Raw genomic sequence first — 26,595 nt, 5'->3', positions numbered from 1 at the left:
GAATCCCACTGGTCCCATACAGACCAAACATCACTACTGCATGACCTGCAAAGAGTATAGAAATGAACTTAGATTGTAAGCTCTATGGAGCAGGGACCTCCTTCCTACTGTGTCTCATACCTCATGGCACTTATTCCCTGTGCATTTATATATATCTATTGTATTTATTTATTATATCACTTGGCCTCCCTATGTGTAAATGTTGTATTTTTGTAAGCTTGTACAGCTCTGCGTACCCTTGTGGCGCTTTATAAATAAAGTTACACATACATACATGAGGAGAGCACAAAATTCCTCTCACAGAATTCCTCCTTAAAAAGAAATAAAGATAATGGTTCCTGTATGGATTTTTGTATTTCACGTTGGGACTTATCAATTAATGTTCACTTCTATAGACATTGGATGCTTTGATTGATTTTTTGAGCTATAGACTTTTCCAATCAGAGTTGTAGAACTTCACCTATCAATCCAATTGGGGGATGGGTATTTGGACTTAAATTGTTATCCCGTTCTGTTTGTATTTTACACTTGAAAAAGGGCTTAAGGCAGTGATCCCCAACCATTGGCTCAGGGGCAACATGTTGCTCCCCAACCCCTTGGATGTTGCTCTCAGTGCCCCCAAACCAGGGAGTTATTTTTGAATTCCTGACTTGGGGGCAAGTTTTGGTTGAATAAAAACAAGATTTACTGCCAAATAAAGCCTCCTGTAAGCTGATAGTATGCAAAGAGGCTGCCTAATAGCCAATCACAGTCCTTATTTGGCTCCTCCATGAACTTTTATGGTGCTTGTGTTGCTCCCCAAGTCTTTTTACATTTGACTGTGGCTCACAAGTAAGAAAGGTTGGGGACCCCTGGCTTAAGGTAACCCGAAACATGGTGTTTGTGTAGTCGGAAATAAAGCCTTTTTAAGCAGGAATTCTGCGAGAGGTTCTCTCCTAATTTGTATACTCTGCGCTGTTTTGCTTGGGGTTAACCATTTGGAGGATTGATGCATCTGGTCTGACAGGCTAAGCGCTTGAACAATCTACAATCGATACTGCGTGACCTGCCCAGATATTCCTTACTGACAAACGGAGTACCCAAAGCCAGTCATATTTGTACTCAGTTGACAGGCAATATTAAATTAAACCTGTACCCAGTTTTTGATACCACTGGTATAACTGGTATGGGTTCTAGGTTGATAAATGTGAGTGAGTTTATATTATAGTGTGACCTCCACATCACCTATAGTGGGTCCTGATGTCAACGCTAAGGGGCAGATTTATTATGCTGTGTAAAAAACGGCTGCAAAATTCTCCACACATCACAGTCTTCGCCACATAAAAAATGGTGCAAAATCGTCGTAATTTTTTAATTGCATTTTCCTTTCACTGGAACTTATGTAAAAATCTGGTGTTAGGATGCCAGACTTCTCCATTTATTTTATACAGCTTCACATATTGTTGTAGTTTTCAACTACATATTTGTTAGGTATTTGGGCATTTGAAATTTGAATATTTTAAGTTTTCCAGACCCTGGCTCCAGACCCTAATGAACAGAGGCCTGTTTCTGATTCTGGCAGAATACCTTTTTTTTCTAGTTTAACCCCTGCAAGTATAAATGAAAGTGTTTTGGCACGACAAAGGGTTCATAGTAACATATAATTTTAAGAAGTTTTTTTTACAGTCCTCATTATGAAGACGAGCAATGCAAAAGTCCTAAACCTAATCTAAAGTGCATTCTGGCATCTTCTATATAAGTATGTTCAACATACAAACTGTAAAATATTAAGGTTTGGAAATTGGTGATACAGTGGGTTTGAAGGAGTTAATAGCTGAGGTCATTTATGCACTCCTGTCTTAGCCATACATATATTGACTGACACATAAAGTTGTTACTTACATCAGCAGTGTCCCTAAGCAACCTATGGAATGGCCTATGTATAAGGGTGGGGGAAGTGTATCCCATTGAGAGGGTATATATTTAAGAACAAAGGAGAGCCTGGGATATAAGCACACATGCCACACAAGGACACAGACCACCACACAGAAACAGAAACACACAGACACTCTCACACACACATTCATCCACATAATACACTTTTTAGAAACCAGATTAATATATTCATATATTATGTTTTATGGTTTTGGTACGCTGTCGATTATATATTTGACTGGCTAAATATGTTATAATTTGTATGTATTTTTCTGTAACATTATTTCCACACATTAAATATACTTAAAATATCACCCTGGTGTGTGGTATCTGTTGACCATAGAACTTACACAAATTTAATAAATATACAGCAGTTATTACACAAACCTTAAGATGCTCGACAACTACAGCTCTCAAATCCTTCCACAGATGGTGTAAGTATCAAAGCAACAGCTATACAAACGCTGATACAATAAATGCCCTTTGAGCAGCCCTGGACTGGCAAACTATGGATTCTGGCAGATGCCAGAGGGGCTGTTTTAAAGTGCCATATACAGTCACTATTGCATCCTGTGGGGGCTGTTTAGGCCTCTTTGTACAGGTATGGGATCCCTTATCCGGAAACCCGTTATCCAGAAAGCTCCGAATTACAGAATGCTCATCTCCCATAGACTCCATTTTAATCAAATAATTCAGAATTTTACTTGGTAGTAATAAAACAGTACCTTGTAACTGATCCCAACGAAGATATAAATAATCCTTATTGGATGCAAAACAATCCCATAGGGTTTAATTAATGTTTTATTGATTCTTTAGTAGACATAATGGAGATTCAAAATACGGAAAGACCCCTTATCCGGAATACCCTTGGTCCCGAGCATTCTGGATAACGGGTCCTATACCTGTACTTGAAATGCCAGGGCCTATTTTGCATCTCAGTCCAGACCTGCCTGTGAGTTTGGAATGCCTACTGGAGCTTAAAAGAGGGACTGACAGGGTGAACACACATTGCATGAAGAGGCTGTTGCACTGGCAGACTGAGTTTTACATGGTTAAAGGGGAAGTGGCTGCAGCCCAGGGCGCGGCTTGTTTAGATAATCATTTTCTCTGTACTGGGAGAGGAAGGAGCTGCTGCTGCTGTTGCCCTGACATCGTCCTGTTCAGCCACAGTGCATTGATTTCAGGATCTGTGCCCGCAAGGTGAGTTTACCCCCCTTGAGTTTGTTCAGGGGAACATTCTTGTGTTCTTTAAACTTTTATTTGCTGTTGGAAAAGTGATTATATGACCATGAGGCACCGAGCACACCAACCAGATAGGGAAGGAATAAGGCAGTAAGTATTCTGACTTGTGTGTCTCTGCCCCTAAAGCCAGCTCTCTAAAAAATTATTCTCACTGCTTAGACCGAGGAATGTGATTGATGTCCTTATAGGTAACTGGGAACAAGCACAGAGTGAGGGGGTGGGCAGGTCCCTGCATATATTTCCTATTGCCTTTTACAATGCTGTGCTAGTACTAAAAGGTCCAGCAGTGCCCAAACAAACCCCAAAACACTAGTGCCAGACAATGCAAACAATGATAACTGTTAGTATGAGGAAAGGCACTTTTATCTCTCAGAGTGAGTGCTTTGCACAAGCAGTGCAGGGGGAGGGAGCAACAGACAGAGACCTCAGCCTTTCAGGGAAGATACACAGGGACAGCGAGTACTTGGGAACTGGTTAGTGCATGGAGTGAGGCAGAGATGTGAATTTGTTTCTGGGTGCCCTTATGTGCATATCTGATCTGGATTAGCAGACCCAGACTGGCACTGTGGATTCTAGGAAATGCCAGAGGGACTTCTGTAAGATGCCATAGTCACTATTTAGTGGGCTGGTGGGGGTTGTTTGGGCCTCTCTGTACTTGAAATGCCAGGACTTACTTATCTACCTTGTCTATACCTGTGGATCAGTGTGGGTTCAGGTGTGTGTGTGTAGTTCCTCTGTAAAGGGAGGCATATACCAAAAAAATTCATACAACAACTAGAATGTTAAACAATTATGTTCTTCTTCTAATTAGGCTGTTTTTGACAGAACTATCAGACCAACAACATCTGGGATTAAAACAGTCACCTGTCTTGTTTTATAGCAGATACATTATATACTAAGCAGGGATGCCAAATGTAGCCCTTAGGGCCCTTGCACCTGCATCTGTCAATCAGGCAGAATGTGCATAACAGAGCCCTGTAGGCCATAGGTAGGCATTAAAGGAGCTGCAGTGTAAAGATAAAACTGGGTACAAAGATAGCCTGTGCAAAATAAAAAGGTAGTTACTCAAAAATGGAATCTATAAAGGTTGGAGTGAACGGATGTCTAATGTAATAGGCAGAGCACAACTTCCTCCTTTGCATCTCTCAGTGACTTGAAGTGTGAGAACAGGCAACATAACTGTATAGTTACTTTGCTTTTGATTATCCTGAGCACACAGGTCAGGACCAAAAGCAAACTAACTGAACCAGGCCAAGGTTACAAGAATTTGAAAGATACAAAACCAATAAGCCACTCCTTACCATCTTAAAAATTGGAGGCTTCTGATAAATCCATGTGAATTTCTGCAATTATTTAGTGGTCTTTTTTTGCGAACAGTAATAACTACATTACTGAACTACATAAATTAAGCTTTGTGTATATGTTGAGCTGTAGTCCCCCAGCATCTGGGAACCATCATTAAGAGCATAGAGAAGTATTGAAAATTGCATTCTGCTAAAAAAAAAAAAAAAATCTGTAACATTTCTCTGTAGTTAGGTAAACAATAAATGCAGATCTTCACGTTTTAAAAAAAAAAAAAAAAATAAAAATAAATGTTTATATGCTATAAAATCCCACATATATTATACATTTACTTTACAGTAAGAGAATGTGACTTTTATATATGGTTTTTCACTATTCACTAGCTTTGAACCAGTGGTTTGACATTTGAATATACAATCAGTGTATTCTTTCTAAGTTTGGTTGTGTATATATATATATATATATATATATATATATATAACCTGTAAACGATAAAGTAGTAAACCACACAGAAGGAATAATGGCAAATATGGAATAGAGTTGCAACAGAAGCTTAGAAAATGGTTTAGAAACGAAAGCTGGGGTGTGCGAAGAATTGTTTAGGTGTGGTAGCAGCAGTCTTGCTTCATATCCTGCTGAGAATATGAACAGAATAGAAAGACTGTTACATTTAGTAATGTTACAGGAATGTTAAATCAAGAACCCTGGCTCCTAGGCAGAGAAGGAAGGAAGGAAGGCATTTTCTATCATTCTTGTTGGTGTAGTTGGCATGTTCTATCAGAATGGCATGGTACAAAACATAAGTTTTTTTAACATATTGCCAATAAAGATATAATTTAACCATTAACCATTTTGTAATGCTCTTGTGTGCATGCATCGTATTATATATATATATATATATAAATATATATATATATATAATATATATATTTATATATATATATATATATATATATAATATATATGCACACTCTAGCGTCCTTCAATTCACTTTATTGATAATTTACTTCATGATTAAAAAACATCCAGGTTTGACATCGTGAACAAGGTCCCAGACCAGGACCGAAACGTTGATGTTTTTTAATCATGAAGTTAATTATCAATAAAGTGAATTGAAGGACACTGGAGTGTGCATAATTACTGGAATTAGATACAAATTACAACCAAATGCAGCACCCGCGAATATTGAGAATGTGTACTGTACAAGGGAGTGCGGACCTTAAAATATATATACATATATATAATCATGAAGAGTGACAGCACTCAAAGGATTTGCACATCGTAGGTAAAAATAAAGGTTGAAAAATCACATATCAAATGTGCATGGTGAGGCTTTATTAGTCCAACGTTTCAGTCCATTACTTGGACTTTCGTCAGTCCAAGTAATGGACTGAAATGGACTAATAAAGCCTAACCATTCGCATTTGATATGTGATTTTTCAACCTTTATTTTTACCTACAATGTGCAAATCCTTTGAGTGCCGTCATTCTTCATGATTGTGAAAATCCTTAGCTCGGGCACCAAGGTTTCATTAAACTTTACAGGTGTGCTCCCCACTCTGGACTGTATACAAAACTATATATATATATATATATATATACAGAAAAGAACAGATCACACCCTAATAGTAATCAAATGCCCCAGGTGCTTGCAAAAACCATGTATATAGCAAGACAATGAGCCGAAGAGCACAGTTGGTGCTCGAAACGTTGGATCGTTTTCATTAAAAAAAATTTTTGTTTTCTAACAAAGTCCCTGCGTGTGCGGCTCATTGTCTTGCTATATATATATATATATATAGATTATACAGAATATAAAGTGCAATGTCTAGTGCAGAATGGGGCAGATGAGGATGCTAGATGGAGATGAATTGGGAGCTGGCCAGGGCAATGGAGGGTCTTGCGGGTGGCCTAATTTGCACACAAAGGACACAGGGTGCTAGTCTGGAGGGACCCATGGTACCCGACTCGAGTATAAGCCGAGGGCGACTCTTTCAGCACATTTTGGGTGCTTGGAAAGAATAAATTACTGGTAAACATGGGACCAGGGAGTGTGCATTGATCAGTGCCCGTTTTATTTGTTTTCAGCAATTCTAGTCATATCAGTAGAGTTTCCACTATAATGGGCCCCATCCCAAGCTGCTTGATGTAAACATTCTCAGAGGTTTTTTTATTTAGTTTTTGGTAGTTAAGCAGTTTTCCACTGTAATATCACGTTTTTCTTTATTATTGTTATGCCATGCAATTACACCATTGGCTTGTTACTGAGGCAAGAGGCATTTTCTCACGTTTTTATGCGGATATCGGCTACATGTGCCGGCACCCGAGTGTATTCAATTCATTCGGTTGCAGGCACAGGTAGGGGAAGTTTCAAGCGTATGGAGCATATTCTCCAGCTATAAGCTGGTTCCATTTCCACCTCTCTGGCTTCAGAGTTGCACCAAGGCCATATTATATCCATGAACATCTTGTTTATTAGGGTTATATCCAGGTATTGCACCTTGTTGGAAATTTACATAATGCACAAAAAAAAAGAGTATTTATAGATCTTCAACTCCAAACTAATGTCTTTTAATTTCAGTGGATGGCCCATAAACTCTTACAGGAAGATTATTTTGAGTTTTCACATAGGGAATGGACAGCAGCAGTTTATAAAGGGTTAAAATGATACTTCTTTTTTTATGTCACTCAAGACAGTATTTTATATAAGAAGATAACCTGGCCATAGTGGGAGATGCAAAAGGTTATATTTATTAGTTAGGCCTCTGTGATTGCTGCTAAAGAGAAGAGCATTGCAGTGATTCCTTTTCTTTTTTTCTCCTTTGAAAAAATGCAAGTTTTCTTATGAATGCAAATTATAAAAATTTCCTTTTTTTCAGACACGTTTTAGACTGTTATGGCGTCAGTGTGGGTAAGTCTAACCCTAATTATTTACTTCTTAGTGTACATTGCTAATAACCCGTGGGTGGTTCTGTGCTGGGGGCCTGTCACATAATTTTGTCCAGTTGGCTTACTTTTAAAGCAGGGGGCACTTGAAAGTTTTGCTAGCCTGTGTCAGATGTAGAGAAATCTAGTATATGTTGCATTCTTCTGTTCAAAAACTCTAAATTAGATATATATATTGGTTGGTTGTGTGTGTGTTTGTGTATATATAATATATATATATATATGTATATATACAGTATATATATGTATGTATGTATATATACAGTATATATAAATACACATACACTAATTCAGCAGCTTAGATGCCCATGCCACATTGGTTTATTGATGTGACAGAGGGGTTGCCTACTGGCCTTCTCCTCTGGCCATTTTCTCAGCACAGACCCCCTATCTTGAAAGACCATCTGCATTCCCATGATCGCTTCTCAGCCAGGCTGCAGACATGAAAGACCTTTTTCCTTATCTCGTTTTCATCTAGAGCAGTGACATAATTCACGCATTCTAGAATGGTGTAGGAACTATCTCACTGCAGCCACCAATTTGTCACAACAACGACACTCTCAGTCGCACATTAATCTGGGATGGGGAATCCACCTTAGGTGGATTTTCATGTGTATGTCCAGCTTTACTCTCTTTACATACGTCTTAAAGATTTTTGTCATGTCCACTTAAAAGTAAAATAATTTGAGAATAGAAAAGGTTACCAGTAAGGGAAGCCTAGTTTGAGACCCACCTCATGTCTAAATCTGCAGTTCCTACCTGAAACCTACCTAATACCAGTGGGTACCTGACCTGCTGCATGGCTCTAGCATGTAATAAGAATGCTAGAGAATCAGTTTTGCTGATTTTTTTTAAACATTTTTTTAACATGTTTTGTTGTTGTTGTATATTTTTATTTTATTCTTGCTGATTGTGCTTATTCCCACCCCTGTGCGATAATGTGTAGTATAGATGAAAAAAGTAATTGATGGGATGTCTAGTGGATAGAGATACGGTATTGTAACTTAGGCTGATATCTCTGCACCTGTGTAGAAAATTCTATTGTCAGGTTATTATGGGGTATTGATACTGAGGTGTCGAATGTGATGTGATGTATAAGACCAGTTTGAATATATGAATCTGGTTGCTTCTGTAAATATTAATATTGGCAATGCCAACATTACTATGTAAATACTAAGCAAGCGAGATCAGTGAAAAACATTTGCTCATTTGCCTGCTGTGCCCAAGGCATGAATATGCTTTATTTTTTTCTTTCTGATTCATAAGGCTGCTAAATTCCACACACCAGAAAACGTACCCCATTTAACCCCAGATGTTAACCAGAAGTTCGTGTCTGGAGCTAATCAAGCAAATATTCACCTGCATAGTCTTAGGCTGTGGAAATTAAGACAGCGTGGGCAAAGTATTATGCTCACATCACCTTAGGGTTTTTGAGCATGTTTAAATACTGCAAATAATGAAAATTACTTTGTCAGATGGTGGTGTATTCTCTGTATCTTGTTTTTTTTTTTAGAAATTATCATCTTTGTGATAAAGTAATGTAATAAAATAATAGTTTATTGAGAAAAATGTAATTCACTGTGCAATGTTTCTCCGAAAACTGTTGCAATGTTTTAATTTGGAGTCACTCTGACTGCCTGCCTACTATTCTATACTATCCTGCCTTTGCTGAAGTCTTAGGGTGGCACTCCAGTACTTATGGTTAGTTTTTTCCCTAGCTGCTCTGTTTATTGGGGGGGGGGGCAAGGTCCATTTTCTACTCTGCTTTGCTGCTTTTCTAACCTCTCAGTCCCAACATGTCTGCATTACAACCACTTCCTGCTCGACTGGTATGAGATTGTACTATTACTTTATACTGTGCCATCTATTACTTTCTGGGGTTAATGCAATTTTCTAAATCAATTTTTGCTGTGACATACCTCCAAACTTATGCCTTCTTTTATTTTATAGTTTTTTTTCACTGTGAATATTGTGCTATTTTAGTGGCGTTTGGCTAGTTTTGGGACTGACTTTGGTTTGGAAAATTAGACTTGACAACCCTGATGCGCAGCATTGTATGAGAGGAGCTCTGTTCTAATAGATACGGGGGAAAGGACAAAGCTGCATAGGAAATGGTGGATGGCTATAAATCTTAAAAAGAAAAAGGACACTGCATTAAAGGAGAAGGAAAGGCAAAGTCACGTGGGGGTGCTAAAATGTTAGGCACCCCCAAGTGACTTTAATCGCTTACCTTGTACCCCGCGTTAGGGTTCCAGCATGATTAAAGCTTTGTGTCTTGGTGAGTCAGCCCAGTGGCCATGGTATAAGGGTGATCCTAAGTGAATTAAGAAATATATGCGTGAGTGTGGACTAGTATGGGTTACATTAGTGTCCGGACATATGTCCATTGGATCAAATTAACCCTGCCATGTGGGCTACTTCCAAAACAGACGTAGTATGTGTGCCTCGTACCCCCTACAAAGCATCCTTAAAAACCTCACACCCCAGGCTGGTGCCCCTGGAACCCGGGGTAGCAGTGAAAAAGAACAGAAAAAGAATAGAATATAGTTTATAGAAAGGGAGTGAAACAATTGCAATTTAGCTCCTCATTTATAAATGGGGTCATTTATTAATGAGGAGTTGTGATGCGGCATTGCTGCATTGGTCAAGCTGTCCCTTACATTATAATCAAACAAAGCTTTGTTGACTAACTAGCAGAAGGGAGAGGGGTGCAGTGACAGCAGCTTAAATTTCCCACCTTGTGTGGTTCTCCCTCATGCCAGTTGGAAAGCAGCACTTAAGCTCCAGATACCTTGCTTCTTGGGATGGGGGACAAGGATTACACAGGGTGCCAAAGCCCACTGTCTTTGCATATAATAATTTGAATTGGCAGTACCATAGGTACCCATCGGTTTCAGTATATATAACTTGCTTGGTGTTTTAGCACCCACCACACATCACTGTTTATAAATTACTAGCGTGCTAGTACACACAACGGTATCTCATTGTATATAATATAAAAACTGAGCAAATTAGCACTGATGCAGTATCCTGTGGCAACAAAATTGTTGCTGTTATTTTTCCACCGGCTGTTGTTTAAACTACACTACACAATACAGCATAGGAATACTCAGTCCTTTTAGCAAAATGGCTATATATACTGTATATATGTATATATATGTGGGCTGTTTTTTTGCCAGGGCTGCTTTTTACTCCAAGTCCAGCCCTGGATTTGTGTCCTGCTCTGCACTTTTTGGGGAGTCAGCGTCTACAGTTCATGTTTCATTACCAGACTGGAATCCTAAGTGATTGTATTTTACAAACAGGTAGGCAGCAGAGGAGCTGTGAAAGATTTCCTAGGATTCAGTGCTGGCAGAGATGCTGATGCTATTCGAAAGGCAATCAAAGGATTGGGTAAGTAGATTGATTGATTAATGTTGGTCACCACAACAATAAAATCCTTTTATTTTAACTGTTAAAATATGCAGAAGATACAATATTACAGTAATCTATAAATCTAGAAATTGGGGCATATTTGTGTTGTTTACACAGATGGTAGTGGTAAAATGTAGCCTCTGTTAGCTTTCCCTTTTTGGATACTTAGTGGGTCATGGTGCACCTTAAATATATTATTTAATAATTGTTTATATTTGTATAGTATGTGTTTCCATTCGCACAGCTTCTCCCTCAATGAAAAAGAGAATTAATAATGTAGGTGTAGTGAAATGCAAGTTACAAATGTTTGTAAATTCAGAGAAATGCTTAAGCCCATATTTTATTATTATTTTTTTTTTTATAGGAACTGATGAAGATTCACTAATCAACATTCTGACACAAAGGTCCAATGCACAGAGACAGCTAATTGTAAAGGAATATCAGGCAGCCTGTGGGAAGGTAGCTTAAACTAAAAAGAATATTGATAATTTTAAAAATATTTCTGATCCTCAAGCACAAAGGTAATCAACAGACACCTGAACACACGATCTTTTACTTTCTATGTTTATAACAAGAGGTGAGGATATACACCTACATCTGGGTTCATAAATACATTTTTAAAATGAGAGATGTAAAATTGCAGTGCTCATCAATCTGCTTGAACAGTTATTGCATTTCAAATATTAATGTCTTGTGTGCAACAACTATTAGACTTATGCTATTCACAGTTATATATTTTGCTACCACGTGGGAGCAGAGATTGGTGTCACTGTGGTTTGTGGCATAGTATCCTGAGTCCAAGTTGTTATTTAAAGAAAAGGTACATTGACTCAGGGTTAGCCATTAAATATGTTTCACTTTGTATTTTAGTATGTTGATTGAAAAATGTCAGTTCTATAAAGAATTTTTCTTTTAAGCAACATATATATTATTCTTAGATGTGTAGAAAAGCACATTTACATTTAAAGAGCAGCTCACCATAAAATGGACCTTTTAAAAAAGTATGACGTGAGGGTGGTATTTCAAAACCTTTTTATTAGGCTTCGTTTTTTTAAAATATTTTATGGTTTTGGAAATATTAAAATTTGTTCTGGAACTCTATGGCTTGGAGTTTCAACTGCTGTCTGGTCACTTGGGCTTAATTACAGTAACAACCAGGCAGTAGTTTAAAATTCAGAATGTAATATCAAGAATTGACCAGAGGAGAGAGAAAGATAAACAGTTACAAATTAACATAACAATAAAAATAGAACACTCACAGTGCATCTGCTTTTTGGTTGCTGGGGTCACTAACCTCTGAAAAGCATAGAGTATTTTCAGTTGCAGGCTAAAAATAAGCAGAATAGTTATGCTAAAAATCCAAAAATTTTAATTAATTAAAATAAATAATGAAGACCAGTCAAAAAGCTGTTTAGAATAAGTCCATTTATAACATACCAAAAGCTAATATAGGCCCATTTAAACTAGTTCCACTTTATCTTTCCCAGTATATCACTAAATTCATAAGGTGGACCAAACAGGAGGGGAATCCAGAATTCAGTGCTTCCTTGCTTCATATCTGTATTGCTGTATTTCAGCCTAGTTTATTTTGCAGGAGCTAAAAGATGATTTGAAAGGTGATCTTTCTGGCAACTTTGAACACATTATGGTCTCCCTTATATTGCCACCAGCTTATTTTGATGCAAAGCAGCTGAAAAAGGCAATGAAAGTAAGTTTGAATATATTCTATTAGTGATATCTATGAGCTTCATAATATGATTTAGGGGTAAATTCAACCATTTCCATGTAGCAGAGGGATCCTAAGAGATCCTGCCTTATACACACTTGTGATGTACAATTTACATGAACAATTTTAGACAGGTTCTTACATATATTGTAGGTCTACTCAAAAATCACCCACTAACTACTGCCATTGTGAAAGTCTAATCCCCTTACTAATTGGTGAGAGACCAGTCCAATAATTTTGAGGTGGGTATTACTGAGGTGATGAGATGAGGGATATGATTTACTCCCGTATAGTTCTGTGGAATATTGTACATAATGTAAAAGCTCATAATAATAATATACCTAATTTCTATAAGGCAATGTTAAAACTGAATTTTCAGTTCATTTAGTTATCGAATGAACGTGATATTTGATTTTTTTTTTTCCTCTAAGGGCACGGGTACAGCAGAAAGCATCTTAATTGAAATTCTAGCATCAAGAACCAGCAAACAAATGAAAGAAGTAGGAGATGCCTACTATACAGGTACTTGTCTAATACTGTTTGGGCTGTTGCTGTGTTGTACAGTAAACATGATTTAGTTTAGTCCTTGGAGAAGCAATCTTTAATATTGTAACTATAGTATTTTACAGCATTCCCTAACAATTCTGCTCAGAGCTTTAGTTTCATGACTTCTGTATAATGGAATGTATCTTAACCCACAAGCACTGAACACATTGGAGCTTTTCAGTCCTGAACTAGTGTTCTTGAGTATTTGTGTTCTGTGTGCACTAGTGGAATGTCATTATGTACTCTGCAATATCCTTGACTGTGTAATTAACCGTAGCTGAAGGCAATCTGTCACAAAGTAGTATTTTATAATATAATTGGTATGTATAGCATACTTCTTGTGTGGGTTTTACCAATATAAATATATTTGGTCTTTTTTGCCACTTAAAAAAGGAATATCAAATACTTTGCTTGGCAACTGTATGCTAAGAGCTTTAGACTGCAAAAAGCAAAGAACTTTGAAAGGAATATCACAGTATAGAACACTGTTGTATTAATTAAAATGTATTAAATGTAAGCTACATTTCCCATTTGGCTCATAAGTAGCAATCATTGAAGACTGCAAGTAAGAATTGACCCTAAGGGGCTGATTTACTAACCCACGAATCCGACCCGAATTGGAAAAGTTCCGACTTGAAAACGAACATTTTGCGACTTTTTCGTATGTTTTGCGATTTTTTCGGATTCTGTACGAATTTTTCGTTACCAATACGATTTTTGCGTAAAAACGCGAGTTTTTCGTATCCATTACGAAAGTTGCGTAAAAAGTTGCGCATTTTGCGTAGCGTTAAAACTTACGCGAAAAGTTGCGCTTTTTTCGTAGCGTTAAAACTTAACGCTACGAAAAATGCGCAACTTTTCGCGTAAGTTTTAACGCTACGCAAAATGCGCAACTTTTTACGCAACTTTCGTAATGGATAGGAAAACTCGCGTTTTTACGCAAAAATCGTATTGGATCCGAAAAATTCGTAAAGAATCCGAAAAAATCGCAAAACATACGAAAAAATCGCAAAGTACCGATCATTACGAAAAAAACGCAATCGGACTCCATTCGACCCGTTCGTGGGTAAGTAAATCAGCCCCTAAGTCTCCCCCCCTTATTGGACTTTACATTCGCCCCCACCCTCTTCCAGCTGTTTTGCCCGCCATTAGGCTAATATCCTATGAACATCACAGACGGATAACTTGCTCCATCGGACATTAGCTTTAGAGGGTTGTTCAGACAGTTCATTCTCTCCAAAAAGTTTTTAGAGCTCCTTGCCTTTCTAATGGGTTGTGGGACATTATTTTAATTCTAACCCCCAGACATGCAGTATGTCAAATAACTGAACCACTACATATAACATGTTGGACAGGGTTTATTGGGGTTTTAGGGGAGTATTGGGAATTGTTTAAGAAAAAAATAATGTAGCAAAAATAATGTAAATCACCAGTGGGATGGCATACACATCACTTCAGTTTCCCAAACTTGCCTCCTAAAAGAAACTTCAGGTTTACATTCTTGCCTGTGGGATGGCATTACGTGGAGATTAGTCCCCTGCGGTAACGAAGATTTATCGCTGGTGACTAATCTCCCCGTGTGCCGCTGCCCTTAGAAAATCTTGTTTGTGGTTGATCATTACACACAGTCTGATTTTCCACAAGATAAATGTTGACCCCTACCTATTGTATTATATAACTTACTAATAAGGTAAGCCATGAATTTTGGATATTTTGTTTAATATAATATAATGGATTTACAACAATTAAATGAATCAAGTGGGAGGTCAGCTGACCACCTTTTCTCAAAGTAGAATTCAAAGTGAAACGTGTATGACAGATATTGTTCATTGCCAGCTTGTTCGGTTTGTCAGGTTTTTTTTTCCGGATACAATTCTAGGGGGGAGATTTACTAAGGCACGAATTCAAATCCCTAATAGCAAAAATTCTGACTTTTTCGTCGCCGTCGCGACTTTATCGTATTAAACGATCGGAAAAACTTTTCCGACTTTGCATGATTTTGGAAGCCTCACAGAGGAATAAATGGCACTCTGCAGCTCCAACCTGGTCCAAGGAAAGTCACGATACTAAAGCTTGAATGAATCCGAAACTTTCGTACTCGGCGCAACAATACGATTTTTTTGCGACGGCTACGAAAAAGTCCCGAAAAATATATGAAAAAGTCGCGACGGCGATGAAATAGTCGCAAAAATACCGATCATTACGAAAAAACGCATTCGGACACATTCGAAGCGTTCGTGCCTTAGTAAATCTCCGCCTAGGTGTGTCTGTTACTTTTCCCTGAAAAAATAGAGTGGCCTGTTTGCAGTTACTTTTATCACAATACAAAAACTGTGGTACTGTGTTAGCCAGTGGCAAAAATAATAAATAAAAAAACAAACAAATACAAAAGTATTGTATTTTGCCTGACGCAGGGGCCGTAGAGCTCTGAAAGCTTGCAATGTAATTTTATTGTTAGCCAATATAGGTATCACTTTTACAATACTTTTGTATTTGTTTTTTTTTTTTTTATTACTGTTACTTTTAGGGGTTTGCATTTGGAGCAGCTGCAAGATTTGCTGCTTACATCTATATAATATGATTTAGTCCTGGAAGATGTTTGGAGCTGCTGTGTTTCAGCTAAATTTAAGAGTTGGGTGTCTTTCCTAGTATACCCCAAAAATACAATATGTAATAAGATATTCATTTAAAAGAAGTTATATTTCAACACATTCAAAGCTTAACGCTGTATTTTAAGGTCCGTGGAATCACAGAGAGCACAAACCCCACATATATTTTCTAACCACTTCATACAGTCAGCCAAAAACCTTTATCCTCTGAAATTCTGACGCACATTTATCAGGAAGTCCTTAATTGTTTCTACACAATAGATCATTCAGCAGCATCACATTCTGGGAATTCCTTTCCATAATACAGGCTATTCACGCACACTACAATATTTTTCATTATAATGATCCACATTTATTTTGCCTTATGTAAATATAAGTAAAACAACAAAAGAACATTTATTAAAGAAATAAACAACCAAATAACAGCTGCTTTCCATACTATGTAACCCTTCTTTATACCCTACAGAAAATATAAATGTGATATGCACAAATGAGGAAGCTAAGATTCATATTTTAGGGGATTTAGATTTCTGCTCGTTAGCTATTGTTATCTGTAAATCCCAGCATCCCCCAAAAACGTTAAGGGTCTATTGTCAGCACATATTTAACTTTCTTCTATAAATGCATTTAATTCTTTACACATGTATAGTGCTGAGCGAATTTTTTTGCCAGGTGTGGATTCGCAGCAAGTTTTGCCATTGTGAATTGTTTTGCAAAACTTCTGAGAAAAGTTTCGTAGATTTTTCACCGTTTCGCAAATTTTCCTGTAGTTTTGCAAATTTTTCGCCAGACCAAAATGGGACAGATTCACTCATCACTACACATATATACAAAATATTCCTAATAAGTATGGGATATGTTATCCTGAAAGCTCCAAATTAATAGCACTGTTTTATTTTCTGACACATTTTCTGATGTTTGTTAATAAACTTTTTTGCTCTGCATCAATCAAACTTTTTTTATCCTGCGATATAACTTGCCGTAAGACTGATCTTAAGTGGTGTTTATCTGGATTTCCTGCCATAAACCTTGAGTACCAGTAAATATACTCCATATTTTAATCACTAAGCTGTTATCATCAATAAAGTAAATACATTTTCCCACAGCCCAAAGTCTTTTACACTGTATTACACATGGTTTTCAAGCTCAAGTAATATCCCAATAAGAGTCTGGGGTCACTGCTTTTCAAAAATGCTCAACATAAAATATTTTTGATACTGAATAATTTTAATGGTGAAGAACTAAAGATATAATCCTTTTCATTTGCTGCATTTCCTTAAGTTTTTGCCATCCGTAGATATTTTCTTATTATAGGCTGACTCCAAGCAACTAAGCACCTCTCAAAGGGTTCCTATTGTGTTTATCATGCCATTGCAAGAAGACTGAAGGGGGTATGGCCTAATGGTCCAGGGGGTGTGGCATGTTGGTGTTTTGAGCATGGACAGTTGCACAGAGCTGTACATGTCAGAGTAGAGACAAGCCCCTAGATATTCTCATAGTCTGTAAGATTTCTATGTCTGCATCAGTATTCCCCTATACCAAGCACATTTTTAATAGAGAAAACGTGAATGGTGACCCTTTAAAAACAAACACAATGTTTTGACAAAATGAAATCCCAAATCATTTTTTTTTATGTTTTAATTTTCAGAAATAATTTATACAGACACCCGTTTATTTTTATATAACATAGGAATGAGAGCAACGATGCACAATGCACAGGTTTAAAAAAGAACAGCACTAGTTAATGCCTAGGGCTGCTTATTGCAGAAAAGAAAATATAGGTGCCCTCATAAAATATATAATGTCCTCATTCAATATTATCTGCTAAGGGGTAGTATATGGTATGGCTTTTAAAATGCCCACAATTCACAATAAGAAAGGGTCAAAGAAAAAATATTTAGTATTTGGGGTTTTTTCCTTCCAGTTAATTTTGATTATTTTTATCATTGATCTAAAAGTGTCAGATTCAGCTTTTGCAATTTGCATTTATAATTCATTATGCTATATGTTGTGGTAAGAGGGTATATAAGGAAGTAGAAAATTAATTAATAAGTATTGGCAAGAAATGTTATTTACAATGTAAAAAAGTAAAAGTCATTTGCCAGGATCCAGTAACCCACAGCAACCAGTCAGAAATTAGCAAGTGGAATACTGAAAGCAAACATAGGTAGTTGCTCTTGGTTATTAGACCATTTGTTTGATAAAATTACAGCTTTCATTTAATATATTAAAATATTTATGTAACATGTATTTGTGCATTTATTCCAGTTGTGTTTTAGCATCATTTGTTGTTGCATGTGCATTTGCCCCAGTTTGGCATGACTTTTAAAAATGTGTTGTAGTGGTACTTTAATAATTCTGCTACTTGTATCACTCTCAATCTTGCAGTGTATGGGAAAAGCCTTGGAGATGAAATCAGTTCCGAAACATCTGGCGACTTCAGGAAAGCCCTTCTGTTCTTAGCCAATGTATGGGATCTCATCTGCATAGTAATACAATCAGGCAGGGGGTCATGATAGAGTGGGGATAGGCGACTTCTGCCTGTCAAAAATAATTTTTGCTTCATGTTGGCCTAACAAATACTGTATATTTGTGGCTTAAGTAAGATGTACATGTCACAATACGACCCATTTTTGTTCCAAAATAATTTAATTGGTAGTGTGTTGTTTGTTAGCAACCTGCTCCTGCTCCCAACTTTTTTGGAGTTGTTTGCTTAAAATGGACTCAATGGGAGTTGGCCTTCTTGTAATTCAGAGCTTTCTGGAGTACGGTTTCCAGATAAAGTTTCCCATACCAAAAAAGTGTTAACAGGGCATTAAAAAATAACCTTATAACATCTTTTCATTTCAATTTCTTCCCACCCTTTATTTTTATAGACTGTATCTCTAGGTTACTGAGATATATATTATCTGGACACATTTAATATAAACTACACCAGAACTTTTATTTGAAGCACTACCCTCAAAGACACAGGTTCATACTAAAATATTGATTTTATTTTATTTATTGCGTGTTGGTTTTATCTGAATAAAATACTCATCTATACTCACCTATGCTCATCTATGAAAGATAAGATGGGAAGTATCTATGAAAGATAAGATGGGAAGTTGTAGCAGGTAACCTTGCATCCAACTGTAATTGCTGTCACCTCATGTTTAAAGGAAAATGTAAGCCCATTTTGACATGAGCTCATTAAGTTTGGCTTATGTAGAATAGATGCACTATATAAACTAATAGAAACAAATATACTTTTTATTAAACACACATACCTAATTCCACAAATTAAAATGAAATCATCAGAATCTGTCTCTGTATACAGAGATGAGGTGCCCCACATTAACAGTGTAATGCAGCCTCTCACTTGCTCCCTTTTCTTTTGTGAAGTGATATATTTTGGAACTTGAAATGCCTCTGCTTTCCACACAAGCTGTCCACTCCTCACAGTGGAAAGCAGAGGGACTTCAAGTCCCAGAATAAATCACTTCACAATGGAATAAGCTAGGGAGGGGGTACGTTACACTGTGAACCTAAGGGATGTTGGGAAATGGTTCTGGAAGTTCAGATAGTGCTTATATCCTTTTTTACATAAGCCCAACTGAATGAGCTCATGTCTTTTATGGAGTAATGAAAAGTAACTGTAGAGGTGTTTTGTATGCTAGTAAATCTCAGTAAACAAATGTGTACTAGCATTTTATATCATACTTTTATCTTTTCTTTTTAACTATCTTTATTGGCATTTTAAAATAAATAGTATGACAAATACGAGTGTTGAAAGAAACTAGTCAAGAAAGTACATTTATCATCATACATCATAAAAGAACAATGAAAAGAAGAAGAAAATTACGCATATGAATTTAAATAAATTAGATCAAATAAGTGTAAAGGTGTACAATTAAGTGAAATAACAATACTGTTATTTTTAATTAACAAAGATTTAACAAGTAGGAAGAAAATAGGCCTAAGGTTACGAATAGGTACGGAACATTAAGGGGTGGAGAAAGATTGTATTTTAGAATTATACATAAACTTTCTTGTCAGCAACTTCTAGAGTGTCTAGATAAGGGGACCAGGTATGAATAAATGTTTCCCTTGTTTTGAAATTACCATATCAAAAACTGCTTCCTGAAGATAGAGGGATTTGAGATACATTAGAATCTCTTTTAATTATGGGGATTATACGTTTATATTATTATTAATAAATCTTAAAAACTAACAGTATTCATTAGAATATAATTGGGCCAAATTGTGTACTAGGTAAGGGATGTATTTTCCCATGTTTCTATTCATATGTTGTTTACAGCTTTAAGTTTAGTCTGATAATATTGTTGATACATTTACCACCAAGGATACATGGATAGTAAATCATTATATATTTATTTTGCTTCTCTCTCTTTTTTGGCAGGCCAGACGTGATGAAAGTATGAAGGTGGATGAACAACTTGCTAAAAAGGATGCAGAGGTAATATAAGTTAGGCCTGTCGACCTTGTAGCTTGGAGACAGAGACATCTGACAATCTATAATTCAGGTTTCCAAGTAAGGAATTGTGGGCCGAAATCTGCCCCAGAGGACTTCTTAGTCAACTGGTCTTTTATTTGTGTTCATACAAAGTAGTAAGTGTATTTTGCTTTGCTTGCATAGATTTCTTAAATAGGCAAAAAAACAATACTTTGCATAAGTCCTTTTCATTGAACTAATGTTGAAAATGGAATATACTCCTACTTTAATATACTATATGTTATATTTAAATCTGTTTGGCTGTGTTGCTGTGTTCAGTTATCTTTCATGTCTTACCAGAATCTCATTCTGTTTGTGTTTGGTAAAGCCTTAGGCCAAGGGCACATGGAGTATTGGCTCTGCTGCTCTCCTACATTGTATTGCAGATCTGCTTCCTTCTGCAGCTTTGTCTATAAGCATTCAGAAATACAGCTTCTCCTTGAGTGCAGGTACATGAAGTGGAGCGGAGGATGGTCCAAAAATGACAGCTTTTATGTTTTTCTTTGCTCCATGTACCTGCACTCAGGCGAAAACTGTACTTTTCAGTGCAGATGGTGCTGCTGAAGGGAGCAAATCCGCTTCTCTCAGCTGAGAGCAGTGGAACCAGTGCTCTGTGTGGCAAATATAAATTAATAAATATTCCAACTCTTTTGTCAAACCATATGCAGAAACTTACTTCTCATGTACTATTTTTGTTTTTAGATTCTGTACAATGCCGGTGAAAAAAAATGGGGCACAGATGAAGACAAGTTCATTGAAGTTCTATGTCTCAGAAGCTTTCCCCAACTCAAACTAAGTAAGGGACATCATTTACATTGCAGAGAAAAGATTTTACTAATATGTCACCTTAAAAATGCAATATACTTAGATGCATCAGTTTTTTTTTGTTTTGTTTTTTTTTAAAGGGGTAGTATTGTTAACATACCATAAGCTCAATCACTTGTATTCTTCACTCCTGTCAGCTCATGCTTTTCTGTGGATATCCTCACTGCAACTTCCTCTGTAAGTTAGACTGGAGGGAGCTTGAAAACTAGATGTTTTAGTGAAGCTCCCCCACTCCTAGCTAGTAATACAGATCAGCAAAAGGTGAAGTGGCAGCATTGCCTACAGAAGCCACAGTGACCAAATATGAATGGGTCACCAACAATACCAATATATAAATATACCTAAGGTGGCAGGAAGAAGGCAGAAGTACCAAGTTCTGCACCACTAGTCAAAATAGTAGAGTTGCATTGCAAAGTGAGGGGTGGTACTGGCATACTGTTAGGTTAGGGAAATTATGTTATCAATTTACTGATTGTTTTACATATAAGCTCACAACTGAATTATTTTAGAGGAATCAATGTTTTAGGGTTTTGGCACACTAAGTGATTTCTAGCATTGTGGCTCTAGAGTGATCTTTTTCTCCATGGTAGGGTTAAAGAATAGCTACTCCTTCCAGTCACCTCAGATTTTTTAGTAAATGTCCTTCTATCCTTAGCCATCAACTCCAGAATGTTGCATTGCTTTGGCCCCATTATAGTACATTTTTTACCTTCTGTAGTAGAGGCTCAAAGTCTTATTGCCATTCAGCTGCCATCAGGTACTGTCTGGCTTCCAGGAAAAACAATTGATATAATTAAATCAGGATCATAATACATGACAAAAATCCCCAGATCTGTCATATGTGCCACAGGCACAAGTCAATGGCAAGTGTTCTCATAGTCAGAAACTAGTGTGAGTTCATTTTCACCTAGGAATATAAGAGACACACATTCGTCCTTTGAAAAATCCATAACCCTCAAGTTACTGATCATGAAAGCTGCATTTCCTTTCATGTCATTGCTGCATTTGTACAATACCTAAGGGCTCTGGCACACGGGGAGATTAGTCACCTGTGACAAATCTCCCTGTTCGCGGCCAACTAATCTCCCCGAAATGCCATCCCACTGGTAAAAATGTAAATCGCCGGTGGGATGGCATACACGGCGGTACGATTTTAGAGAGGAAACTTCCGCGATTTTAGTGAAACAGGGAGATTTGTCGCTGGCGACTAATCTCACCCGTGTGCCACAGCCCTAGAGCTGGATGAAATTATCTGATTTGGCAGTTTGGATTGTTATTTTTTACACAGTACCTTTTTGTTAGTGTGTGATTTAGGGCAGGGCCAGTGTTTGCATACAAGGCATGATTCTGATACTATTCCAAGATAAATGACTTATGAGCTCTTATTTTTTTCCCTCAGCATTTGATGCTTACAAGAGTATATGTAATAAAGATATTGAAGACAGCATAACCAGTGAGATGTCTGGTCATCTTGAGGATTTGCTAATTGCCATAGGTAGGTGAAGACTTCCAATGTTTGTATCTGTTTATAAATACACAGTGTATCAATCATTGTATAAGCCTTCCCATTACATCTCAATTATTGTACCCTAAAGAGGCTTTATATTTCTATTATGACTTTATATTTCTCTTAGTTTTAACAGATATTGCAATAAGTTGCAATCGGAAGTATTTGCATGAAGTTTGATTTAATGTAGAGAAAAATTAAAACTGTAAATTTGTTCATTTTACAGTAAATTGTGCGAGAAACATGCCGGCATTTTTTGCTAAACGGCTACACAAAGCCCTCAAGGTAATATTACAGCATCTTTGATTATTGTAATAAATATAGTAATTGGCTTTCAAAAGTCTTTTTTCCCCAATGTGTAAACAATAACATGTTTTAATATTAGGGTGCTGGAACAGATGGGTACACTCTGACGAGAATAATGGTCACTCGATCAGAAATTGACCTTTTGGATATCCGTACAGAGTACAAGAAGCTTGCTGGATACTCCTTGCACTCTGCTATTAAGGTATGGTTTCATTTGTAGGGGTAATTGTACATTGGGTATTTTGATGAAATGCCCAAGGTGTTTCTGATCACTTTTTATGATACGTACACTGGCAGCTTCCTGCAGTTGTGTCCTGGAAAAACACTGCATGCCATAGGCATATCAGATTGACCATGTGTGTCAAGTACCTGGGCATTGGGAATTTTAGGTCTGTTTTTTTAGGATTTTGGTCTAATGGAAAAAATATATATACTTTCAAATACATATTCCTTAAAAACCATTGAAATTCTGTAAACTTATTTGTACATGTAATTGCAGTTAAAGGTAGAATCTTTGCTAAAATGAATACAAATGAGCTTATTGATGCATTTTATGCAGAATTGCATTAGTATTAATGCATCAGTTGCTTATTTATGCAATTGCATTTGTTTTAAAGAAACAGTAACAAAAAAAAATGAAAGTGTTTTAAAGTAATTAAAATATAATGTGCTGTTGCCCTGCAGTGGTAAAACAGGTGTGTTCGCTAAAGAAACGCTACTATAGTTTATATAAATAAGCTGCTGTGTAGCCATGGGGGCAGCCATTGAAGCTGGAAAAAAGGAGAAAAGGCACAGGTTACATAGCAGATAACAGATAAACCCACATTATATTCTGCAGAGCTTATCTGTTAAGTAACCTTTGTCTTTTCTCATTTGAATGGCTGCCCCCAATTGCTACACAGCAGCTTTGTTTTAACTATAGTAGTCAAACATAACAGTTGTACCAGTGCAGGGCAGCATTAATTTATACAGTAATTACTTTTATACACTTTTATTTTATGATGTAACTGTTCCTTTAATGTGGCTGCCAATTATGGGAAGACTCTGCATGAAAAATATGGTGATTTGCACCATTTGAACACTGAACTTGTGTGGGAAAATGACCCTTTCTGTCCCTTTGCTATTCTCTGTACTTATGGTGACAAGGTTGCAGAAGCCAGACTTGTTAAAAGCATGCAGTGCAGTCTTGGTTGGAGTAGAGCTGTTGTCTGCTTTAGGGCTCTGGCACACGGGGAGACTAGTCACCCGTGACAAATCTCCCTGTTTGCGGGAGACTAATCTCCCCGAACTGCCATCCCACCGGCGAAAATGTAAGTCGCCGGTGGGATGACATACGCGGCAACGCAATTTCCCCCGAAATCAATGAAGTTGCCTTGAGAGGAAACCAGTTGCCCGCGACAAGGGAGATTTGTTGCGGGCGACTAATCTCCCCGTGTGCCAGAGCCCTTCTTAGGGTGATTAGTTGTCCACGATAAATCTTCGTTATTGCAGCAACTAATCTACCCAAACTGCTTCTTGCCTGCAATAAAGTGATTTTGGAAAATGTAAATGGCCAGTGGGAAAACATACTCACCACTTGTTTACTTTATTACTAGTGGGAAAGCATTTTGGGGAGATTAGTCACCTGTGGTAGCCAAGATTTAATGCGAGCGACTAATCTCCCTGTGTGTCAGTACTCTTATTCTTTCAAGAGTCAGAAGATATGCAGGAAGAGCCATTAAAGTTCTGCTTTCAGTTGCAATTGTATTAACCACTAACCAGGATCACCATCAATTTAATGTGATTTTCATCATGCGTTACTTGATTTATTTCCTATAAAAAGGGTTACCCTTATAAATGGCTAAGGTGGTACAACACTATTTTCACTTTGTGATCAGAATTACCACACTTTAAATAAAGGAAAGGCTCTTACTTCAATAGGGACTTCAGCATTGGAGATATTTTTATTGGACAAATAAACTTTTGTCCCTCACTGGGGCCTTTGGCAAGATATGTTCATATATATATATATATAATATATATATATTAATATCTTACTTTTGTAAATTTGCTTGGTTGTTTTGAAATATACATATGGTTAGTTATTTATTAATAAAAGCTGTAGTCTAAACCTATGTATTTTAAGGAATAATACATCCTTTGCAAACTAGCAAGCAGTTTAAACTTAGTGTTTGGATAAGTACATTATTTACCTGCCTTGGACTTCTCCAAATTTTGCTGTGCTATGGATTTATCAGGGAGCTTTACTATTCTATTCACACAACATACATAACACTTTGAAGGTGCAAAATAGGTTTTTTATTGTGACAATCATGCAACCAACAAAAGTATTTATCCTAAAGCTGGCCATACACGTCCCATAATTAAGGGGTCTGCCCTTGATGACTAAATAATTTTACCCCTAGCCCATTTTGTATTGTTTCCCATTGTGAATAACAAGATTTTATAACATTTTTGTCATTTCCTTGCAGTCTGACACTTCAGGAGATTATGAGGCAACACTTGTAAAGCTTTGTGGAGGAGATGACTGAACAAGAAACCAAGAAGAAAACACAAACCTGCATTTTAAACAGATATATAGTGCTAAACTGATACACACTAATGTGGCTCACTACAGCTGCTAAATAAACCCGCTCTTTAATGTGTTTCACTGCTGGTAGTTATTCCTTCATTTTCTTATGAAATGTGCCTTTTTCAGTTATATACGGGTCAACAAATAGTCAACCTGCTCCTGACCCTAATCCGCCCACTGCTCTGTATCTACTTATATACTTATGCAAATTCCATCACTGATGTCATGAGGGGGGCAGGTGCCTATAAAAAGATGCTGCGAGACACAGGTTGCAGGTGGCAAGAAGTGCTTGGCCTGTGACCTAAATATATTATGCAAGCGTCTGTCTGAACCTAGATATTGTTTGTAATTTTCCCTTGCATGTAAGTGTTTAGCAAGGTTGTTTTACAAAACAAAATGATAAATTCAATTTAGGCCACTAAAAGCTGTTTATACATAGTAGGATTATTCTATTAAATATTCTGTACCCTGACTACTTCGCCAGCTCCACATCACTGTTAAAGGTGACGTTTACATAGCAAACAGTTTTTAATTCAATTGTTTTTACAATTTAAACTTTACAATGTTTCTCTTGCTGCCACTTCAGACTAGCTGCTTTGTTAGCCAGACAAGAGCTCTCTAAACTGTTACACCAGACATATTAGTTGCTGACATACTTCTGATGCTGCTGAAAAATATAGCAAATTAACAGCTGCCCTTCATATATCACAGCACAGCAAGCTTCAAAAGCCACAGGTGATGTCTGCCTACAGGCCCAGGTCAGGAAGTGACTAGAATCATTTGTGGTACCTAAAAACCAGGCCTGGCAACCACCAGTGATTCTAACTTTTTGTTGGTCTTTAAGATGAGAGATAACTGGCTGCCACAGAAGTGAAGCTAAGTTCTCATATCCTCCATATATAATTTATATGGCAAAAGTATATTGCTTGTAAACAGGCACTAATATATCAGTAGGTCCAAGGGAGCCTGGGTGCAGTCTCAAATGTGTGTAGAAGATAGCTAGAGAAAATGTTCTGCACTTGCAGGTCTTAAATGAATTTTAAAGGTGTCTTTTCAAAACAACATCCAATGTTTTGGCTGCATCCGCAGCCTTTCTCAAAGACAATGTGAAACAACACTGGTGCACTAAAAAAAAAAATTTGGCGAAAAAAAACTGTCACAGATTGTATATACAGGTAATTTACATACTGT

General features: G+C 37.0%; 1 protein-coding gene across 2 annotated transcripts; it reads left to right on the top strand.

Moving 5' to 3' along the window:
* Window positions 1-2,969: 2,969 nt before the first annotated feature.
* Window positions 2,970-25,482, top strand: anxa3 (annexin A3). Of its 2 annotated transcripts, NM_001097342.1 has the most exon segments (14): window positions 3,045-3,114; window positions 7,338-7,369; window positions 10,710-10,797; window positions 11,183-11,277; window positions 12,413-12,526; window positions 12,976-13,066; window positions 18,088-18,167; window positions 20,102-20,158; window positions 20,897-20,922; window positions 20,924-20,990; window positions 22,419-22,514; window positions 22,753-22,811; window positions 22,912-23,034; window positions 25,304-25,477. In NM_001097342.1, coding segments are annotated over 9 exon segments (633 nt in total). In that variant the 5' UTR covers window positions 3,045-3,114; window positions 7,338-7,354; the 3' UTR covers window positions 22,419-22,514; window positions 22,753-22,811; window positions 22,912-23,034; window positions 25,304-25,477.
* Window positions 25,483-26,595: the final 1,113 nt, after the last annotated feature.

Source organism: Xenopus tropicalis, chromosome 1 (genome assembly GCF_000004195.4).
Source record: "Xenopus tropicalis strain Nigerian chromosome 1, UCB_Xtro_10.0, whole genome shotgun sequence".
In the NCBI taxonomy this organism is placed as follows: domain Eukaryota; kingdom Metazoa; phylum Chordata; class Amphibia; order Anura; family Pipidae; genus Xenopus; species Xenopus tropicalis.
The sequence above is the reverse complement of the archived record's forward strand: the minus strand, read 5'-3'. Positions and strand labels throughout refer to the sequence as shown.

Coding starts and splice junctions, on each gene's coding strand:
- anxa3 (XM_018091316.2), top strand. Junction 13,067..18,087: donor AGGAGATGCCTACTATACAG/GTACTTGTCTAA, acceptor TCAATCTTGCAG/TGTATGGGAAAAGCCTTGGA. Junction 23,035..25,303: donor CCTTGCACTCTGCTATTAAG/GTATGGTTTCAT, acceptor ATTTCCTTGCAG/TCTGACACTTCAGGAGATTA.